Source organism: Brachycentrus maculatus, unplaced genomic scaffold, assembly GCF_059751285.1.
Source record: "Brachycentrus maculatus isolate JH-2025_06_01 unplaced genomic scaffold, ASM5975128v1 h1tg000050l, whole genome shotgun sequence".
In the NCBI taxonomy this organism is placed as follows: domain Eukaryota; kingdom Metazoa; phylum Arthropoda; class Insecta; order Trichoptera; family Brachycentridae; genus Brachycentrus; species Brachycentrus maculatus.
Window position 1 is genome coordinate 3,529,378 of NW_028280804.1, and position 16,462 is coordinate 3,545,839.

General features: G+C 34.0%; 1 protein-coding gene across 2 annotated transcripts in view; it reads right to left on the reverse strand.

Moving 5' to 3' along the window:
- Positions 1-16,462, reverse strand: part of LOC148312127 (cell adhesion molecule Dscam2-like) — a 65,522-nt gene that overhangs the window by 4,498 nt on the left and 44,562 nt on the right. For both annotated transcript variants that reach the window (XM_088277938.1, XM_088277939.1), the window contains exons 5-23: positions 16,253-16,404; positions 13,501-13,591; positions 11,818-12,142; positions 10,350-10,485; positions 10,147-10,266; positions 9,192-9,368; positions 8,054-8,198; positions 7,393-7,541; positions 7,100-7,310; positions 6,299-6,438; positions 5,532-5,602; positions 5,052-5,301; positions 4,392-4,538; positions 4,128-4,292; positions 3,283-3,412; positions 2,689-2,876; positions 1,694-1,873; positions 1,077-1,268; positions 211-396 (exon numbers count right to left, since the gene is read on the reverse strand). In XM_088277938.1, coding sequence (XP_088134064.1) covers positions 211-396; positions 1,077-1,268; positions 1,694-1,873; positions 2,689-2,876; positions 3,283-3,412; positions 4,128-4,292; positions 4,392-4,538; positions 5,052-5,301; positions 5,532-5,602; positions 6,299-6,438; positions 7,100-7,310; positions 7,393-7,541; positions 8,054-8,198; positions 9,192-9,368; positions 10,147-10,266; positions 10,350-10,485; positions 11,818-12,142; positions 13,501-13,591; positions 16,253-16,404 — 3,155 coding nt within the window. The remainder of the gene's footprint in view (positions 1-210; positions 397-1,076; positions 1,269-1,693; positions 1,874-2,688; positions 2,877-3,282; positions 3,413-4,127; positions 4,293-4,391; positions 4,539-5,051; positions 5,302-5,531; positions 5,603-6,298; positions 6,439-7,099; positions 7,311-7,392; positions 7,542-8,053; positions 8,199-9,191; positions 9,369-10,146; positions 10,267-10,349; positions 10,486-11,817; positions 12,143-13,500; positions 13,592-16,252; positions 16,405-16,462) is intronic.

A 16,462-nucleotide genomic window follows, 5' to 3' on the forward strand; every position in this document is an offset into this window, starting at 1 on the left:
TGAACGAACAATATTTTTTCTGACTTTGGATAAATATAAATTATTATTACAAAACTTTTTTTTGTACCCTTTGATATAGTATTGAAAATTTTGCAAAATTTATGAGTAATTTTAACTAAATGTCTTTTTGTGACAGGTCAAAACAATTGTTGACAGGTATGATGGATCTTTTGTTATTATTTTATAAAAAATATGTTAATATACAAGTACCTTCTCCCTTCGTATTTACATGAATAGGTACACTGGGTTCTCCTTTACCAACTCTATTGTGAGCCGATATAAGAAATGTATATTTTGAACCGCATTTCAGTCCATTTACTTTATATGATGTTATTTCTGATGATAGATCAAGTGTTTGCATGCTCTCGTCATTTCGTCTGAAGCTGAGGGTGTACCCTGTAACAATATGTATAATCAGTATGCACAAATGTAATTTGGAATATATGAGGCCAGACATTTGGCTGAGAGACAATTGGTCCTAATGGAAAATTGGACTTAATGGAAAGTCCTAATGGACATTTGACCAGATGGTAATTGGATATTTGACAAAATTAAATAAGTATTTCATTAAATTTATTTCTAATTGCTTAAAAAAATTATTTCTAATTGATAAAAATAAATTTAGTATGTAAGAATGATTAAAGAAAACACTTGTTTTTTACCACTTGAGTTTTATTATAGACTACCTACATGTTTCAGAAATTAAACTTCCATCATTCAGGTCTGTATAATAACTTTACAGTTATTAAACAGACCTGAATGATGGAAGTTTAACTTCTGAAACATGTAGTCTATAATAAAACTCAAGTGGTAAAAAACAAGTGTTTTCTTTAATCATTGTAACATGTCTTACCACAAAGTTAATGCCGAAACAATAAATAAAATAGTATGTAAGGTTCTTTTCTCAATATAAATGTGGTTAGCTGTTACCTGATGATTTTATGTATAGATCAAATGTGCGTTGGGCAAATATCTGTAACGTTTGGGAGTTAAACGAGAACATTGTATTATGGTGTCTCAACCTTTTTTCAACAGTTATTTACATTTTTTGTGATCATGTTTTGATTTTGTGTTACCTAATAGTGATGATCCTCCATCTGAAGAGTTGGGGTTCCACTGAAGTTGTACTGAAGACGCAGTGGTATAGAGTAGCTGTAGAGAGGGCGGACCGGGAGGTAGTAAGCAGATTACACTGTAGATTATCTCATCAGAACCATATAGGTTTTTAGCTGAGCATGTGTAGTTGCCACTGACTGTTTGTTCCATACCTAAAAAATATACACATAGTGGTAGCAATAGGAAGTCGCTATACTGAGTAAGCAGTTGAAAGATAGTAAACAAAAGAACAGTCTTTCAAAAGATTAGTAGATAATTAACCTAGGACCAGGAAAAATGGAGGCGAATCGTTTAGACATCCCAGGAGAATATGATTTAAACATATATTTGAATTGTTTTATAATTATCCACTAATAATATTAAAAATATTGAGTGTTACATATGAATAAAAATGCTTTATTGCCTGGATTAATAGTTTGAACCAAGGAAAACTTTGTTATCTCCAGTTTCAAACTTTGGTACCCTAGAATCTGTAAAAAAATAGCTATGGACTAATTTTTGACCAAGTAGTATAATATTTGAATGCAGAATGTTGCCTTTATAACTAAATATGATTAGTGGTTATTTAGTTTCTTACTATGTATGAGTAAATTTCCTTCCGCCGTAACTTCGTACAGATGACTGTGTGTGATAGGGCGCTGAGAGTGGAGCCAACGAGCCCTCGGCTTTGGAGTACCAACAGCCAGACAACCAAGAAGAAGGGAACGCCCAACTCCACTTGGTATTACGCCTCCAAAAGATGCTATCCGTGCACCAGCTGGAATAATTATAAACAATTTGATTACAAAGTTAAAATGAATGGTGTTAATTATTTAATAAGACACAAGTATGCAAATTGAAATGTGTTAAATTGTATAATTAAAGGTAGTCTCATGTGTACGAGTCTTTTGAAATCACGTAAATCTGTCATATGTTTATGTTACATAAATTAGTGCGAGTTTGGTCAGAGGCGTGCATTCTATATAGGCAGAAAAGCAGTGCCTACCCTGGATTACTCGCGTTCCATATAGAAACATGACCAGTGCCTACTATGCCTCATCCTTACCCAACCCTACTGCCTACTCTGATTAAAAACTCAGTGCACGGCATTGAGTATGGGTATACAGCCCCGAATGCCCAAGCCATTACTGCTATTCTCATTTTCCTTCTATTCCTTCTCCATTCTCTTTCTTATGTAGTTCCTGTACTTCTTTACTTATGTCATCTGCATACTTTAAAATATATTCCAAATCTGTGTCAATAGTATAACTGAATTAAGCACTCAATTTTTTTAGTTAAATAAATTATAAAGTGGTAAAATTTTTATGCTGATACAATGGGTTTTCTTCTGTCAGTTCTAAGGCATAGAACTGATTGCCCTGCCTTCATGCAACAATAAGTCAAAATATCTATTCGATGCAGTGCCCTATGCACCATCTGTTCATGTTATGGGCAGCAGCAGACATAAGAGTGGAGAAGTCTGATGACTTGGAGAGATCCAGTTTGGGATGATCATGACACTCAGCCATGAGGATAACATGGACAAGGAATAAATATAATTGTATGTGTCTTTAATTTTATTTTTATAATAACCTTTAGAAGAAGTAACTTGAGTTACAGGGGATATCGCAGCCCCCTCACCAGCGCTTGTGCTAGCTGAAAGCCAGAATTCGTATCTCTTCTTTTCCTGAAGCCCTCGAATTTCTACAGCACCTCCTAGTCCTGTACCGCTGACTGTACTAGCTTCAGCTGCACTCACTTGGCGACTCGTTGGCTGACCTCTACAGAAAAATGTGTTGATTAATAAAAAAATACAAATCTCTCAACACATCACAATCTAAGCTAGATCACTTCTCACACAGTACTTTTGACACTTCGAGGCTATAGTGGGAAAGTTTATGTATATGTACTCGTATGTACACATACATTAACAATTTGTCTAGATTTTGTACAGATAATATATTGTTTACTTCAAATTGTCCATAAAAAATATAAGGGTTAAACTTGCCCACTCACCTAACTATGAGTATTTCAATGTTTTAGAATTAGTACATAAACCCTGATGATGACAAGATTCTTGTCAAAACCGGTTGGAGAAAAAGTGTACCAATAAAAAAAAAAGTGGTTAAAAACAAAGTTGTTTTATTTTATAAAGTTTATAAACATATAGGTTAGTAGTATACGCACCCTCCAACTTCTCGGTAATAAAGAGTATAAAATATAATTTTTCCATTTGGCTTTTTTGGAGCCAGCCAACTAACTAACATGGATTCAGTTGAGAGAGCCATCGCTTTAATATCGCCGGGAGGACCAGGAACTGAAACATAAAGATTTCATGATTTCATGTGGGTATAGAAAGGATTAAAGGGAGATTTGTCTCTAATTTGATGCTGCAGAGAAATTAGGACAACTTTTCATGGTAAAGAATAAAGTATGATTAAGGATGTCTGTAACCTCTAATGGTACTGAAACACTGATGATGAGGAAGACGGAAACGCGTAAATGGAAACAATTTTTTTTTTCGAAAATTACAAAATTATCAGGATGAGAAGAGCAAAGTGACGCCAATAAATTGAGTGAAGCACGATGTTTCACTTCTTAACAGTACTGAGTATAAGCAAAAAGAAAACACGTCACCAAACCGATCAAATAATACTCGGTACTGAAACTCAAAGGACAAAGAGAGAGCGCGACGTAAATACGTTTGAATTTTAATCTTATCTGAGCACACACATATTGGTCCTCCACCCCTTATTTACGATTTTAAAGGAGTTGCATGCGGTAGGGACAATATTGTAAACTAAATAAAAGTCAATGAACTGCGTCTCTTTGCGCTTCTCACATACATTTATAAATACAATTTTAATACACAAATTCTTATAAAAAATACACAAATTTGGAAGGAACAATGTCTTTCTTTCAGCTCTTTTGTAGGCTGGCACTTGTATATAGAGTAAATGGTGTATTTTAGAAGGGCGAAGAGGTACTCTTTCCTCCATTGTTATATGGATGAGGAAGTAAGAGTGACTTACTATCTTCTTCAGTGGTACAGAATACGGCAGGACTGAGGATGCCATCCCCCGCGCCAGTGTAGGCCAGCACCTGTATGGAGTAGTTGGTGTACTTCAAGAGGGCGTGGAGGTACGTCTCGCTGCTACTGGTTCTCTTCACTTCAGCAGCTGATACACTTTCCTCAACTGGAATAAATGAAGAATAAAAATGGAGTACAAAGAGTCATAATAAACATCATATTTTATAATAAAATACAAAACAATTTTAAATTTTTACATACATACCATGAATATCTGTGAGTGGTTTGTATAGTATCTTGTATCCCAATAAGTTGCCTCCTAGTCTTGTACGAGGAGGAGCAGCCCATTCTATTTTAAGACTTTGGGAAGATAATGGGGAACATCTTATCGACTGCGGGGGTGCTGTTGGAACTGAAAATAAGGTAATAAAAATGATTAACAAGATAAAGTCATTTTTGGAAGCCTGATTCAAATACAGCAGGACCTCTATAATTCGAATGCCGAAAATTTACCCTCTGTTGGGACTAGTAGAGCATTCGGATTACAGTACAGAGAATCTGTTAGGTGTTTTTATCAAATACAATATATAAATATTGTGAAATTTTAAATGTACTTATTAAACATTAAAAAAAAAACAAATATTCAGTTGGTCAAGATTTATTTAATGACGAGTAAATAGCTTTGTCTCGCAATTTACATTATTTATATAATTAATTTAAACATCTCCTCTGGCACAGGAAAATATCCACTTGGTCAGCACATTCTAGGCATGTATTCAAATCAGACACCGCGTTTGAATGGGGAATGCTTGCTACTGCTGGGATGAGTGGGTGTTATTAGTGGGATTATAGAGTTCGTGCTGTATATGAATAATAATATCGTACATAACATAATGGTTATACAAGATATTTAATGGAAGCATACCTCCTTCTTTAGTAGTACCAAGTATCGGGATACTAGCTGGACCACTTCCAGCTCTGTTAGCTGCTGTGACAGTTATACGATACTTGGTGAACTGTCCTAGGCCGCTGATGGCAAATCTTGAAGAGGAAGATCCCTTCACAGTCGCAGAGCTGGTCAGAGGAGTCTGCTGTGAGGAGTCAGCTTCGCTCACTTCTGCCCAGTGGACTGTAAAGCCCAGAAGCGGACCGTGCCAAGAAGATGTTGGTGGAGCCTGGAAATATAGATTTATTATAGAAATTGAAATGATAATGAAAAAAATCTTATGTTATTTATATTGTATTGTTACATCTTTAGTGAATGGTTAGTATTGTTAGGAATAATGATAATAAAAGATCTTTCTTTATACTTCAATACATTTTCTCAATGTATTGAAAAATAATAGCACAATACATTATATTATATGTACAATGTAAAATGCAACTCATTCATCTTCATTCTTACCTGCCATGTTACAATAAGCTCTCCGCCTTCTCCTGCTTGAACTTGCACGTTTTGGGGAGGTTCCGTGGGTGCTTGTAAGAAAATTTCAAAATTCAGCACGATTTTTTTGTTGTGTAAAGAATTAATAAAAGAAAGTGGAATCAAATTACTTTCAGTTTAATTAAGGGTAAAGGGTAAGTAGTAAGCATTTTTTGTTTTTTTTTTCATATAGTTTAGATATTTTTCTGCTTTTTCATAGACTAAATGTATACTGTGTGTTCACTATTAATATTAGCATTATATCATCCAAAAAGCTTATATTCTGACTGTCAATATATAAATTACAAGGTTTATTAATGTACAATATATTTTAAAAAAAAAGGTTGGCCCCAAAACACTCCATATGTAATATTGAATTGTTTCCTTGTCTCATTTTGAACATTGACGACTTGATTTCTCGTTTTATCTATATTTATTCGCAATAAATGTATAGTATTTTTTTTTTGGATGATCTTAAAAACTCAAAAAGTGAAATAAGATTCCAATACGAGTATGTCATATTTTATGTTAATCTGCAAATTTTGGAAACTTGAAGAATTCTAAAGTTATTTGGTATATAAAAATTGGATTTGAGTTATTTGAATTGAATAAAATCAGATTATTACTCTATTTTCACCAATATGTCTCCATCATTTACTGTTATTTCAGCATCAATATATAAAAAAACACATAAAATTCTCAAATATTAAAAAATAGACTACAAATTTAAATAAATTGAATTGACAAACCTTCCTCTTGTGTTTTAGCTGTGATGATATCACTGTAAGAACTACTTTCTATCTGGTTGACAGCTAACATTCTCATAGTGTAGGTTGTGTCGGGAAGTAACCCATTCACCACTCCTTGTTCCATGGTCTCAGTTACATCGCTAAATTTAAAATAAATACATTAATTTCGTCTCAATAAATTGTTTGATTAGAAATTTACTTTTTATACAATGCATTTTTATTTCTGACATAGCTCTTTGAGCTTCGATAAAGGTAATTCATTTTTGTAATCATGCGTTTTTATGTCAAACAAAATGATGGGTCTAAAATTTTGAAATATCAATAGAAAAGTTCAATAGGCCAGCACAGACTGTGAGAAAATACTTTAAGATAATACTGTTTGTAAGATTTTCTTAGACGTTTATTCTCGGTGGATTTGAAACTGCCTGCCTTTTAGAGAGAGCTCTCCTGTAATTTATATTGACTCTCTGGAAGAACTCTCCCAGGTTTATCAAAAATATATCAGTTATCTGGGGTAAACACATAGAATCTCATATTCAAACAGATACTTTGATCTACAGCTATCAAAAAGTAATTTGAACACATTCATTTAGCACTAAGGTTCCACTGTCAAGTAGGATGATCTGGTTTATCTCCGTTGTAACAATATGTGTTCAAGTTATTTTCCCGATTAGTGGACTAATTGGTTTAAAATGAAACTAGACTGACAAATAAAAATTCAGTGAGGTATTTCTGTATGAATACAGGACCTATACAGTTGCAACACATGATTACCGTAACATGTTTTTAAGTATATATTACCTTGCTGCATATTGCTTAGGCGTGACTGCAATAGTAACATTCATGATATTATTAGCATCCCAAGATATTGGTCCTCCCGGCTTAAGGACTTGATACTGCAACAAGTATCCAAGAACTGGACTGTTTCCATCATACGGTCTTTGCCACGACAGACGGACCGATCTGCTACCAACTTGTATGACTTCCATCTGTCTCGGCGGATCAGGTCTCTCTGGAAATGCAGGTAATTAAATGATTTGGGAAAATGTTATAAAACCTTTTGTTAAGTTTTTCATTTTTTATTTCATACTGACCCTGGACAGCAAGATGTATAAAGTGTTCACTCCTTCCATAGGAATTGCTTGCTTGGCATCTATAAAGTCCAGAATCGTGTCTGTCCGCTCTTTCAATGGTTAATTGGGATCTGAGACCTTTGTCTTTTTTCAGCTCTGAAATGCTCAATCTGAGCAAGAAAAATACTTTCAGTATTTATCTTAAGGTGGAGACAGACCGGAGCATTTCGTTGTAACGTAACAGGTTACAATGCGAGCATTCAGACAGTTAGTACACCGAGCGGAGCGCTCCATCCATAGTTTCGGATGCTTGGTGTTGCTCGCCCCGAGCGATGTTACGACATTATGTTATGACGAAATGCTCCAGTCAGTCTCCACCTTATACGCAAAATCAAATGTAATAAAAATTATGCATCATCTCTTTCTCTCAAACCCTAATTGACACCTGATGGTGCACGAGGCACTGTGTCACATTGAAATAGTGTTACCTTGATTATTAATTATGTGAAGGCAAAGTGATCAGTTCTGTGCTCCAAACGTGATATTGAAGAAATATTAGAAGGAGAAATTACATTTATTTATTTTGACCTTCCTGGGAATTGAACCCAGGATATTCAGCATAGTAGTAAAATATGCTAACTGCTACATGCGGAGGTAGATTTTTTCCATTATATTAACTAACCTGTAGCTGCTTTTATCAATGGGGCTTGTATTATGTGTCCAAGTGTTTTTTATTGGATTATCTCCTTGGATATCGCATATAAGAGTTATCGGGTCATTTCTTCTAACTGATATATTTTGTGATGATACTTCAAAACGGGCAGGTTCTACAAATTTAAACATGGACATAAAGTATATGTTATGCATTATTATTTTATGTAATTGACTATATTTAATTGAGATAGAAGTATAAGATTTTGAACCATTTCTCCAGCCATATACGACAAATGAACATTTTGTTGGACATATTATTAGTGTAATAATAATAATAAATTTAATTGAATTGACAGGGGGATATCTAACTCTTAATACTCGAAAGTTTAGAGGGCAATCGATTTGGACTAAAACTATTCCAGAGCAGGGATTCCATAGGGAAGTAACGATTTAACATCGCAGTGTATCTATCGAAGTTTAACTTCTGACTGATGGTATTAACAGAATGTTTAAGTTACCAAGTTTTATGTATTTTAATGAATATTTGTTTTTTTACTGACCACAAACGATCAAAGTTAAAGTTATCTTTACTACGAATTAGGATATTAACTTCTGTATGGAATCCCAGTACTGGAGAAGGTGATATTTGTTATGAGAAATATGTCATGCATTGGCCAATGAAATAATAAACTAGATATATACACTCAAGAAGTATTGCAGTCTCCTAAATGTCTTCTTTGGATGGGTTTGAATGGAAACCAAGAGTTTCTATACCGGACCTCGGAATGTGGCGGGAGCTTTCAGAGTCTCCTAAAAAATGCTCTGGTATATCCCAGTAATCATCAGGGAAAATTACCCATTGCCGTACATTAAGGTATTACTTCAGAAAGGGTTAATATTTTAACAGAATGGCATGAAGAGAAGTGGCTTTCCACAATTGATTGATCTTCGAGCATCAGTGGCCATTTCATTTTTGTATCATATCCTAACAATCTTTGAATATCAGTGGAAACATTCAATATAAACGGTTACTTGTAAAACAATTTCCATTATGTTATATGGAGTCGAAGAGAAACATAGTTGATTTTTGGTAGAATTTCTTAGTGAATCATCACACCATTTGATCGGTTCGTTATAATCAAAATGTGCCGTTGTTTGTATCTTACCATTAACATCCAGGAAAACAGATTTGAATATATTACTGCCAACCCCATTTTCAGCAGTGCATTTATATTTTCCTTTATCTTGGGATGACACTGAATTAATTAGTATTGATCCATTGCTGAACACATTCAGGTGTCCATTTTTGGTCGTTATAGGGTCATATTCTTCTCTCGCCCTGTCTGAAACAGTGTAATAGACAAAATTACTGATTTGTTAATAGTCAATATTCACATTCAGTTCAAATTAGAGTGGTTGTTGTAAGCACAACAAGTGCTCATCAGATTTAAGTTTCATACTGACATTTTTTGGTGGGACTGCATTTTATATAGTGAAACAACTCGACAGCCTTTTCTACTTTTTTTTTGAGCAGTGATCGGGATTCATCATTACTCATTACTGACAAAATCATTCTGGTGATAATGTCAGATGGTGGTGTGACCAACCCAGTGATGTTGGTAGCAATGAAATCCAGCAACTGGTCAAATAAATTAAGTTTTTTGATTAATTATCGCAGGGGTAAGCAGAGAGAATTAAACGTCACACCAATTTGTCTTTGCAAACAATCTTCGCCTTTTCCACATTTACGTATCATACATAATCGCTAATTATTCTGACTCCTCTGACTACTTTTAAATATTTTGATTACTTGATCTCACCCCCTCAAGTTTTCCTCTGTTTTATTCTGCTTCTATTTTCAACTATAATACATTCATCTCACACATTCATTTTACCGTTCTTTCCTCATGTTCCACATGTCCAAACCATCAAAACATACTTTTTTTGAAAATATATCGATATTATTTATTTTAGCTGTGCATTATTTTCTTATTTTAACATTCGAACATCTGCCATATATCGTTTTGCTGTACATTTGTCTTGAGTGATCGCATTCAACTGCATTCAGTCTACCTTCATCTATAGATTTATATATATTCGTATATATAAGATTAGACTTACTATATTGCTTAGACCAATATGTTGTTGGTTCTGGATATCCTTTCGCTTCACAGTGCATAATTATAGAGCTTCCTAAGAGAGTTGAAATATCTTGTGGCTCGTTTTTCCAATATGGAGGTACTTGAAAGTAAAAAAAAACATATTTATAACTCTTTTTTTCCAACATGTTATTCGATTTTAACAACCACATTAACATTAGTTACCTTTTATTATGAATTCAGCAGATTTGTTGACTTTCCCTGCAGAATTGGAGGAAAGGCATGTGTAGGTACCACTGTGTTCTGCTGACAAACTCTTGAACAGCAAATAACTAAAGAACTCTGTACTTCGCTCTTCGATCTAAAACAAAAACATTTAACTGTTCCTTCTATTTTTTTTCTTTTCCATAGAACCAGACTAAGCTATTCCTGCCAATTGCAAAATGAATTAACAGATGTTTATAGTTCTGTGTGATTGTGTTGTATTTTTCATATCTACCTTCCATATCCTTACTATCTTACCTGAAGACCAATCTCTAAAATAGAGGTTGTGAGGGTTTTTCCTTAAATGTATTTTTTTTCGATTTCATTCATATAACATTTAAAACGAAGACTTTTTCTTGCTACGTGAGTTTGTAGCAAGCCATTCAATTGGAAATGAGACTGTTGTCACTGTTGACCCATCGTGCTATGCAGCGCTCTCATATCGCTCACTCCTTTCAAGAACGTCATAAATCAAAAATCGACAATTTTCAGTTGTGCATGTTTTCGGAATGCCCATAAAATGTACTATACCCCAGCAAATAGGCAATTTTTTAACTTAATATTTACCCGTTACAGGGCAGAAAGTGTTGTTTTTGCATTTTGAAAAAAATGTATTGTTTAATTATTTTTTTAAAATACCCTAAATATTTTTCAAATGGAGAAAAAACCTTCATGTTTTACCTAAAAAGATCTGTTGCGCAGTTAAAAGTTCAGTAAGTGGCTTGAAATTTATTTTTAATATATTGTATTATATTTTTAAACTTTAAAAACGGCCTCCTGAAAAATCAAGTTTTTTGATATATGGTATGACGTTGTTGAAAGGAGTGAGCGATATTTTAGTTTAAAAGTCAACAGTTCTAAGGGCAGGATTTACCTAAAATAATGTTTTAACTAAGAAAAATGTCTAAGTAAGAATTACAAATGAGTACTAATGCACTTGTCATTCCATTCACTTGCTCATTGGTATCTGAAGTCACATTTCTTATCAGCCAATTGTTAAGTTAAGAAGATAGTATAATGAGAAGATAGTATATGACGTGCTTGAAAGGAGTGAGCGATATATGATGTAAATTAAGTGTAAAAAATAGTTTGTATTCAATGTAATATAAGCTAACTTAAGAAATAATAATAATAATAAAACCCTTATCCGCACCCCAATGGTGCATAGGGCACTGTGTCTTATAAACGCAGTGTTATCATGATCGTTTTACACATGAAGGAAAGGTGATCAGCCCTCCGCTTCAGGTACCAGTCCATGGTAATATTGAATAAATATTACAGTGAAAAAATCACTTATATTTATTTTTACCCCCCTTGGGAATCGAACCCGGGACCTCCAGAACGGTAGCCGAGCGTGTTGACCATTACACTACGGAGGCGGACAAAAACTAAAGATATAAAATACAAAATTCTAAAAAAAAACAGTTACCTGCAACATGGACGACATCGGCATCCCGTCCTTCTGCCACGAGAAGTAGACTGGCATGTCTCCAGATATAACTGTACACGACAGCTGGGCCCTCTCGCCCGACTTGAGGTCCGGCGGGAACGAGAGCGGCGACAGCACGGGCGGGCTGCTGATGACGAGCTGGATCTCGCGCTTGGCCAGCTCCCCGCTGGGGCTGCCCGCGGAGCAGATGAGGCTGCCCGAGTCCTTGGACGGGTTGAGCTTGGATATTTTCAAGGCACCGCTGTCCTGGATGTAGCGGGGCTCTGACGTGATTTCGAACCTGCTCGTCTCCCATTTTACAAAACTGAAGAGAGAAAAAAATCAATGCCAGTAACATGAGAAGAAACCGAAATATTTCGATTGGATTTTTTTTGTATCCTTGGATTTTTTTTGTATCCTTGTATTTTTGTATCCTAAATAATGGTGTGGTGTATGTATATCCTACTATGTATATATGTGGAGATCCTCACCAAAACGTTACGTTTCCATTATAAATGAATTTAAGTAATCACGAATTCTAGCTTATAAATTTGTTACATTTTGGTGCGATTTAATTATTTCATATTGGTTTAACACAGGATTGATTGCGTTTTGTCGCAATTTAATTAAGATTTCGATAAAAGACAGTAAACAGAACAGATTTGCATTTTTGCACACAATGATTTTTTTGTACAATATTGGAAATGTAACTTTTTTGTGAGGACCTCCACATACCCATAACCGGTTGGTTTCTTGTCGAAACCGGTTGGAGAAAAGGACCAATAAAAAAGTGGTTAAAAACAACGTTCTAGTTTTATTTTATAAAGTTTATGAAATGTGCCACAAAGTACATACGAAAAACATTCAAGAAATTATCACTTTAAACACTGTAACATTCATCATTCTACCAATGATTGATAACCACATTACAAAATTTTCAGAAAGTTATTCATAATAAATAATAATAATATACCCTTATTCGCACCCCGATGGTGCATAGGGCACTGCGTCATATAAACGCAGTGTTATCTTGAACGTTTACACATAAAAGAAAGGTGATCAGCCCTCCGCTTCAGGTAACAGTCCAGGGTAATATTGAATAAATATTACAGTGAAAAAATCACTAATATTTATTTGACCCTCCTGGGAATCGAACCCGGGACCTCCAGAACTGTAGCTGAGCGTGCTGACCATTACACTACGGAGGCGGTCAGAAAGTTATTAGTGTATTATTAATTCTTCGATTGAAAAGATTAAGTACCTACATTTAACTTCGCCCGTAATATTTATGATTGAATTAGTATGCTTTTTTATTAGCTACAAGAAATGTAATAAAACAATAAATTTGAGTAATGTGGATTAATCATGGGTAAAATGGTGTTACGCGATGTATAAAGTATCACTTAAACCAGCCACTGACAAGTCGTAAGCTCTGAAAATGCCTAGATTTCTATATTTCACGCCAGATAGACTTCTTCATTTACTTTGAGATATCGATAAAAACTTGAAATAAATAACTTCAAAATGAAATTTATATCATTGAAAAATTACATTTGAATCATAAATAACTCAGTGTCTAGATTTGTAAAATATATTACGGGGCTCAGTAAGCACAAAATTATAGTTAATCTGATATTTCTAACTCTTCAAAGCCCCAAAATAATTGGTATTTAAATCACATACCTTATGGGATATCCATAGTACGGGCAGAGGATAACGATGTCATTTCCTGTAATCCCTCGAATTGAACTTATTGAACGAATATACGGCGGTCCTGCGAAAAAATCATATTTCCTTAATTCATTTTAATGAATTGGGTCAGAAATAAAGTGAAGATAAAAAAGCTTTTATCATTTTACGTAGGTATAGATTTTTTGGAAATAACTAATGTTTGAGTAAGTGTCTGAAATCTTGCTGCTACGGCTTATACAACACCGCTTATCATACCAGGTGAAGCATGTTTGCAAAGACAGAGTAGTATAGCGTTTTTTCTCTCTGCCTATCCCTGCAGTAAAGCGGCGCGATGGTTAGTTAGTTAGTTAGTTATTTATTTGTATTTACCTTTTGTTTTTTATATTTTCTCACTTGTTATATTTTCTCATTGTTATATTTTCTCATTTGTTATATTTTCTCATTTTTTTTATAAATTCTTATTTGTTTATTTTAAATGTGCTTCTTACCAAATGTTTTTCTCATTTATTTCTTTTAAATAGGTTTCTTATGCCAATTTATTATACCTGTTTATTGTTTTTATATTTTGCCATGTATCAGTTTTGGTTATTTAAACAAAAACTTTTTGTCACCTTATTATTTGTGTTCCAGTCTTGTTAACCTAAATTCCATGTCCCAAAATGCGAAATAGAAATTACTCATCGGGAATATTATATATATGACTTATGTATGTAATATGTTTTGAAAAAATAATAAATAATAATAATAAATAATTGTCGTTCACCAGTCACAAGAGATACAGAAGTTATAGAAATCGGTAGAATTAAATGGCCCATAAGTAATCGTACTATTAAAATAACCAATCTACCAATAAAAAATATATACTTATAGTATTTTTTTAGAGCTTTAGTTTTAAACTGGCAAACATCGTTTCAACAGATTGTCAATTTGGCAGTTGACAGTTGATTTGTAGTCAGTACGTTTTGCCATTTCACCATGAATAGACTGAATGACCATTATGCGCGTCGTAGGTTCGTGAATGGGCCGAAAACAATATTCAGCTTGATCCTCTTTTTCAACGCAAAATTTTGTTCACCGATGAGGCACATATTTGGTTAAAAGGCTGTCAATAAGCAGAATTGCCGAATGCAGAGTGGAGAAAACTCAGAACCCTTTGTCGAGACACCTTACATCAATTAAAAGCCACTGTTTGGTGTGCTTTATAGGCAGGTGGGATCATTGACCCATATTTTTTAAACGATGCTGGTCAGAATGTTACGGTCAATGTAGAGCGTTACAGAAACATGATTACTGACTTCTAACTAAAAAACTAACTAACCATCACGCCGCTTCCCCGCAGGGGTAGGCAGAGAGAATCGAACGCCACACCACTCTGTCTTTGCAAACATTCTTTGCCTCTTCTACATTCATGCATATCCTCATACATACCCGACGATTATTACGACTCCTGACCCGGCCGCTTTCAAGTATTTGACATACCTGATTGTGCCAAGTTTTCCTCGGTCGTCCTCTGCTTCTTTTTCCTATTACTGACTTCTCAGTTGAATATACTTTATGTGACAGAGCTGTGATTTCAACAAGATGGCGCAACATGCCACACGGCAGGTGACACCGTGAATTTATTGCGGGAAGTTTGAATTTGTATACCTCTAAATAAAAACATCCTTTACTTTGTGTTTCATTCTTCCAAAAGCTCTTTATGTGATTAATGAGTTGTACATCGTGATCGATATCAATACCAAATATTTGTATCAAAAAAGTCTTGTGCGGATTTTTTTTTGATGAGATTGTAGAAAACTTTACCATCTTTTCGCGAATGAGGAGTTCGGATGGACTTTGCTAAGTCCAGTAATCTGATTTTGTCGAGAAAGTAAATGCTCGTCAAACAAAACTTTTTAAGCTAATTTGACACATTGTTTTTCTTTGTGTTTTTAAGGGCATGGGGAAAGTTGTTCTCTAAACAAATTATCGTAGAAAGACGCATTTTTTGCTTCAATATCAGAAACATACGAGTATTACTTGAAAATGAAAAAAATATCAGTGATTTTTTTTACTTGAACTTTGATTTAATATAACCCTGAACTGGTACTTAAAGCACAAAACTGATCAGATTGCCTTCATATATCAACAATGAAGATAATATTGCGTAAATATGATATAGTGCCCTATGCACCATTTAGTGCTTATAAGGGTACAAAAAAATATCATAATTTTAAAAACAGGTTTAATCAAATTAACATATAAAAGAATTAATTTATTATTTTTCTTTTTACTAAAGATTCTTTGTGTATCACTTGTATGAAAAAACGTTTCTAAACAACTAAATTTTGATAGATTTATAATTGATATCGCTATATCCTTCCATATTTATAAAGCCTTGAGCGATCGAATAAAAAAGCCTATCAAATAACGACTTCTCCAAAAAATCGGTTCTTCATTCGATAATTCAAAGATATCTCTTCAATCAGTGCACAAATTTGGGTGCATTTTGTGCATTCCTAGCTCCCAAATAAATTTGGTAATTATATAATATATCAAAAACTTAAGCTGAAATAAATTTAAACATAAAATGAGAAAAAAAAGGTACTATCCCAATTAGGTAACCGAATATATTAACCATTAGTCACATCTAAAATGTTTACAATTTATGTTAATTAATAAAAAGATAAATTTGGGTATTTTTAAAAATTATTTAAGAAAGTATATACCAGCCATGTTTATTGTAAGGCCAAATTATATTTACCGTAAACATTGACTCTTCCAATATGTAATGTATGTCCTTTAGAGTTGGAGGCTTTGCATTCATACTGACCGCCGTCATCCACCCTTATTCCTGAGATATTCAGGTGAGACACGACAAGCCCTGTGTGGTCCACATACTGGCCAATCATGTATCTGTGAAAAAAATACAAACTACCCTTAATATTTAAAATAAGAATGGAAAAATACCAAT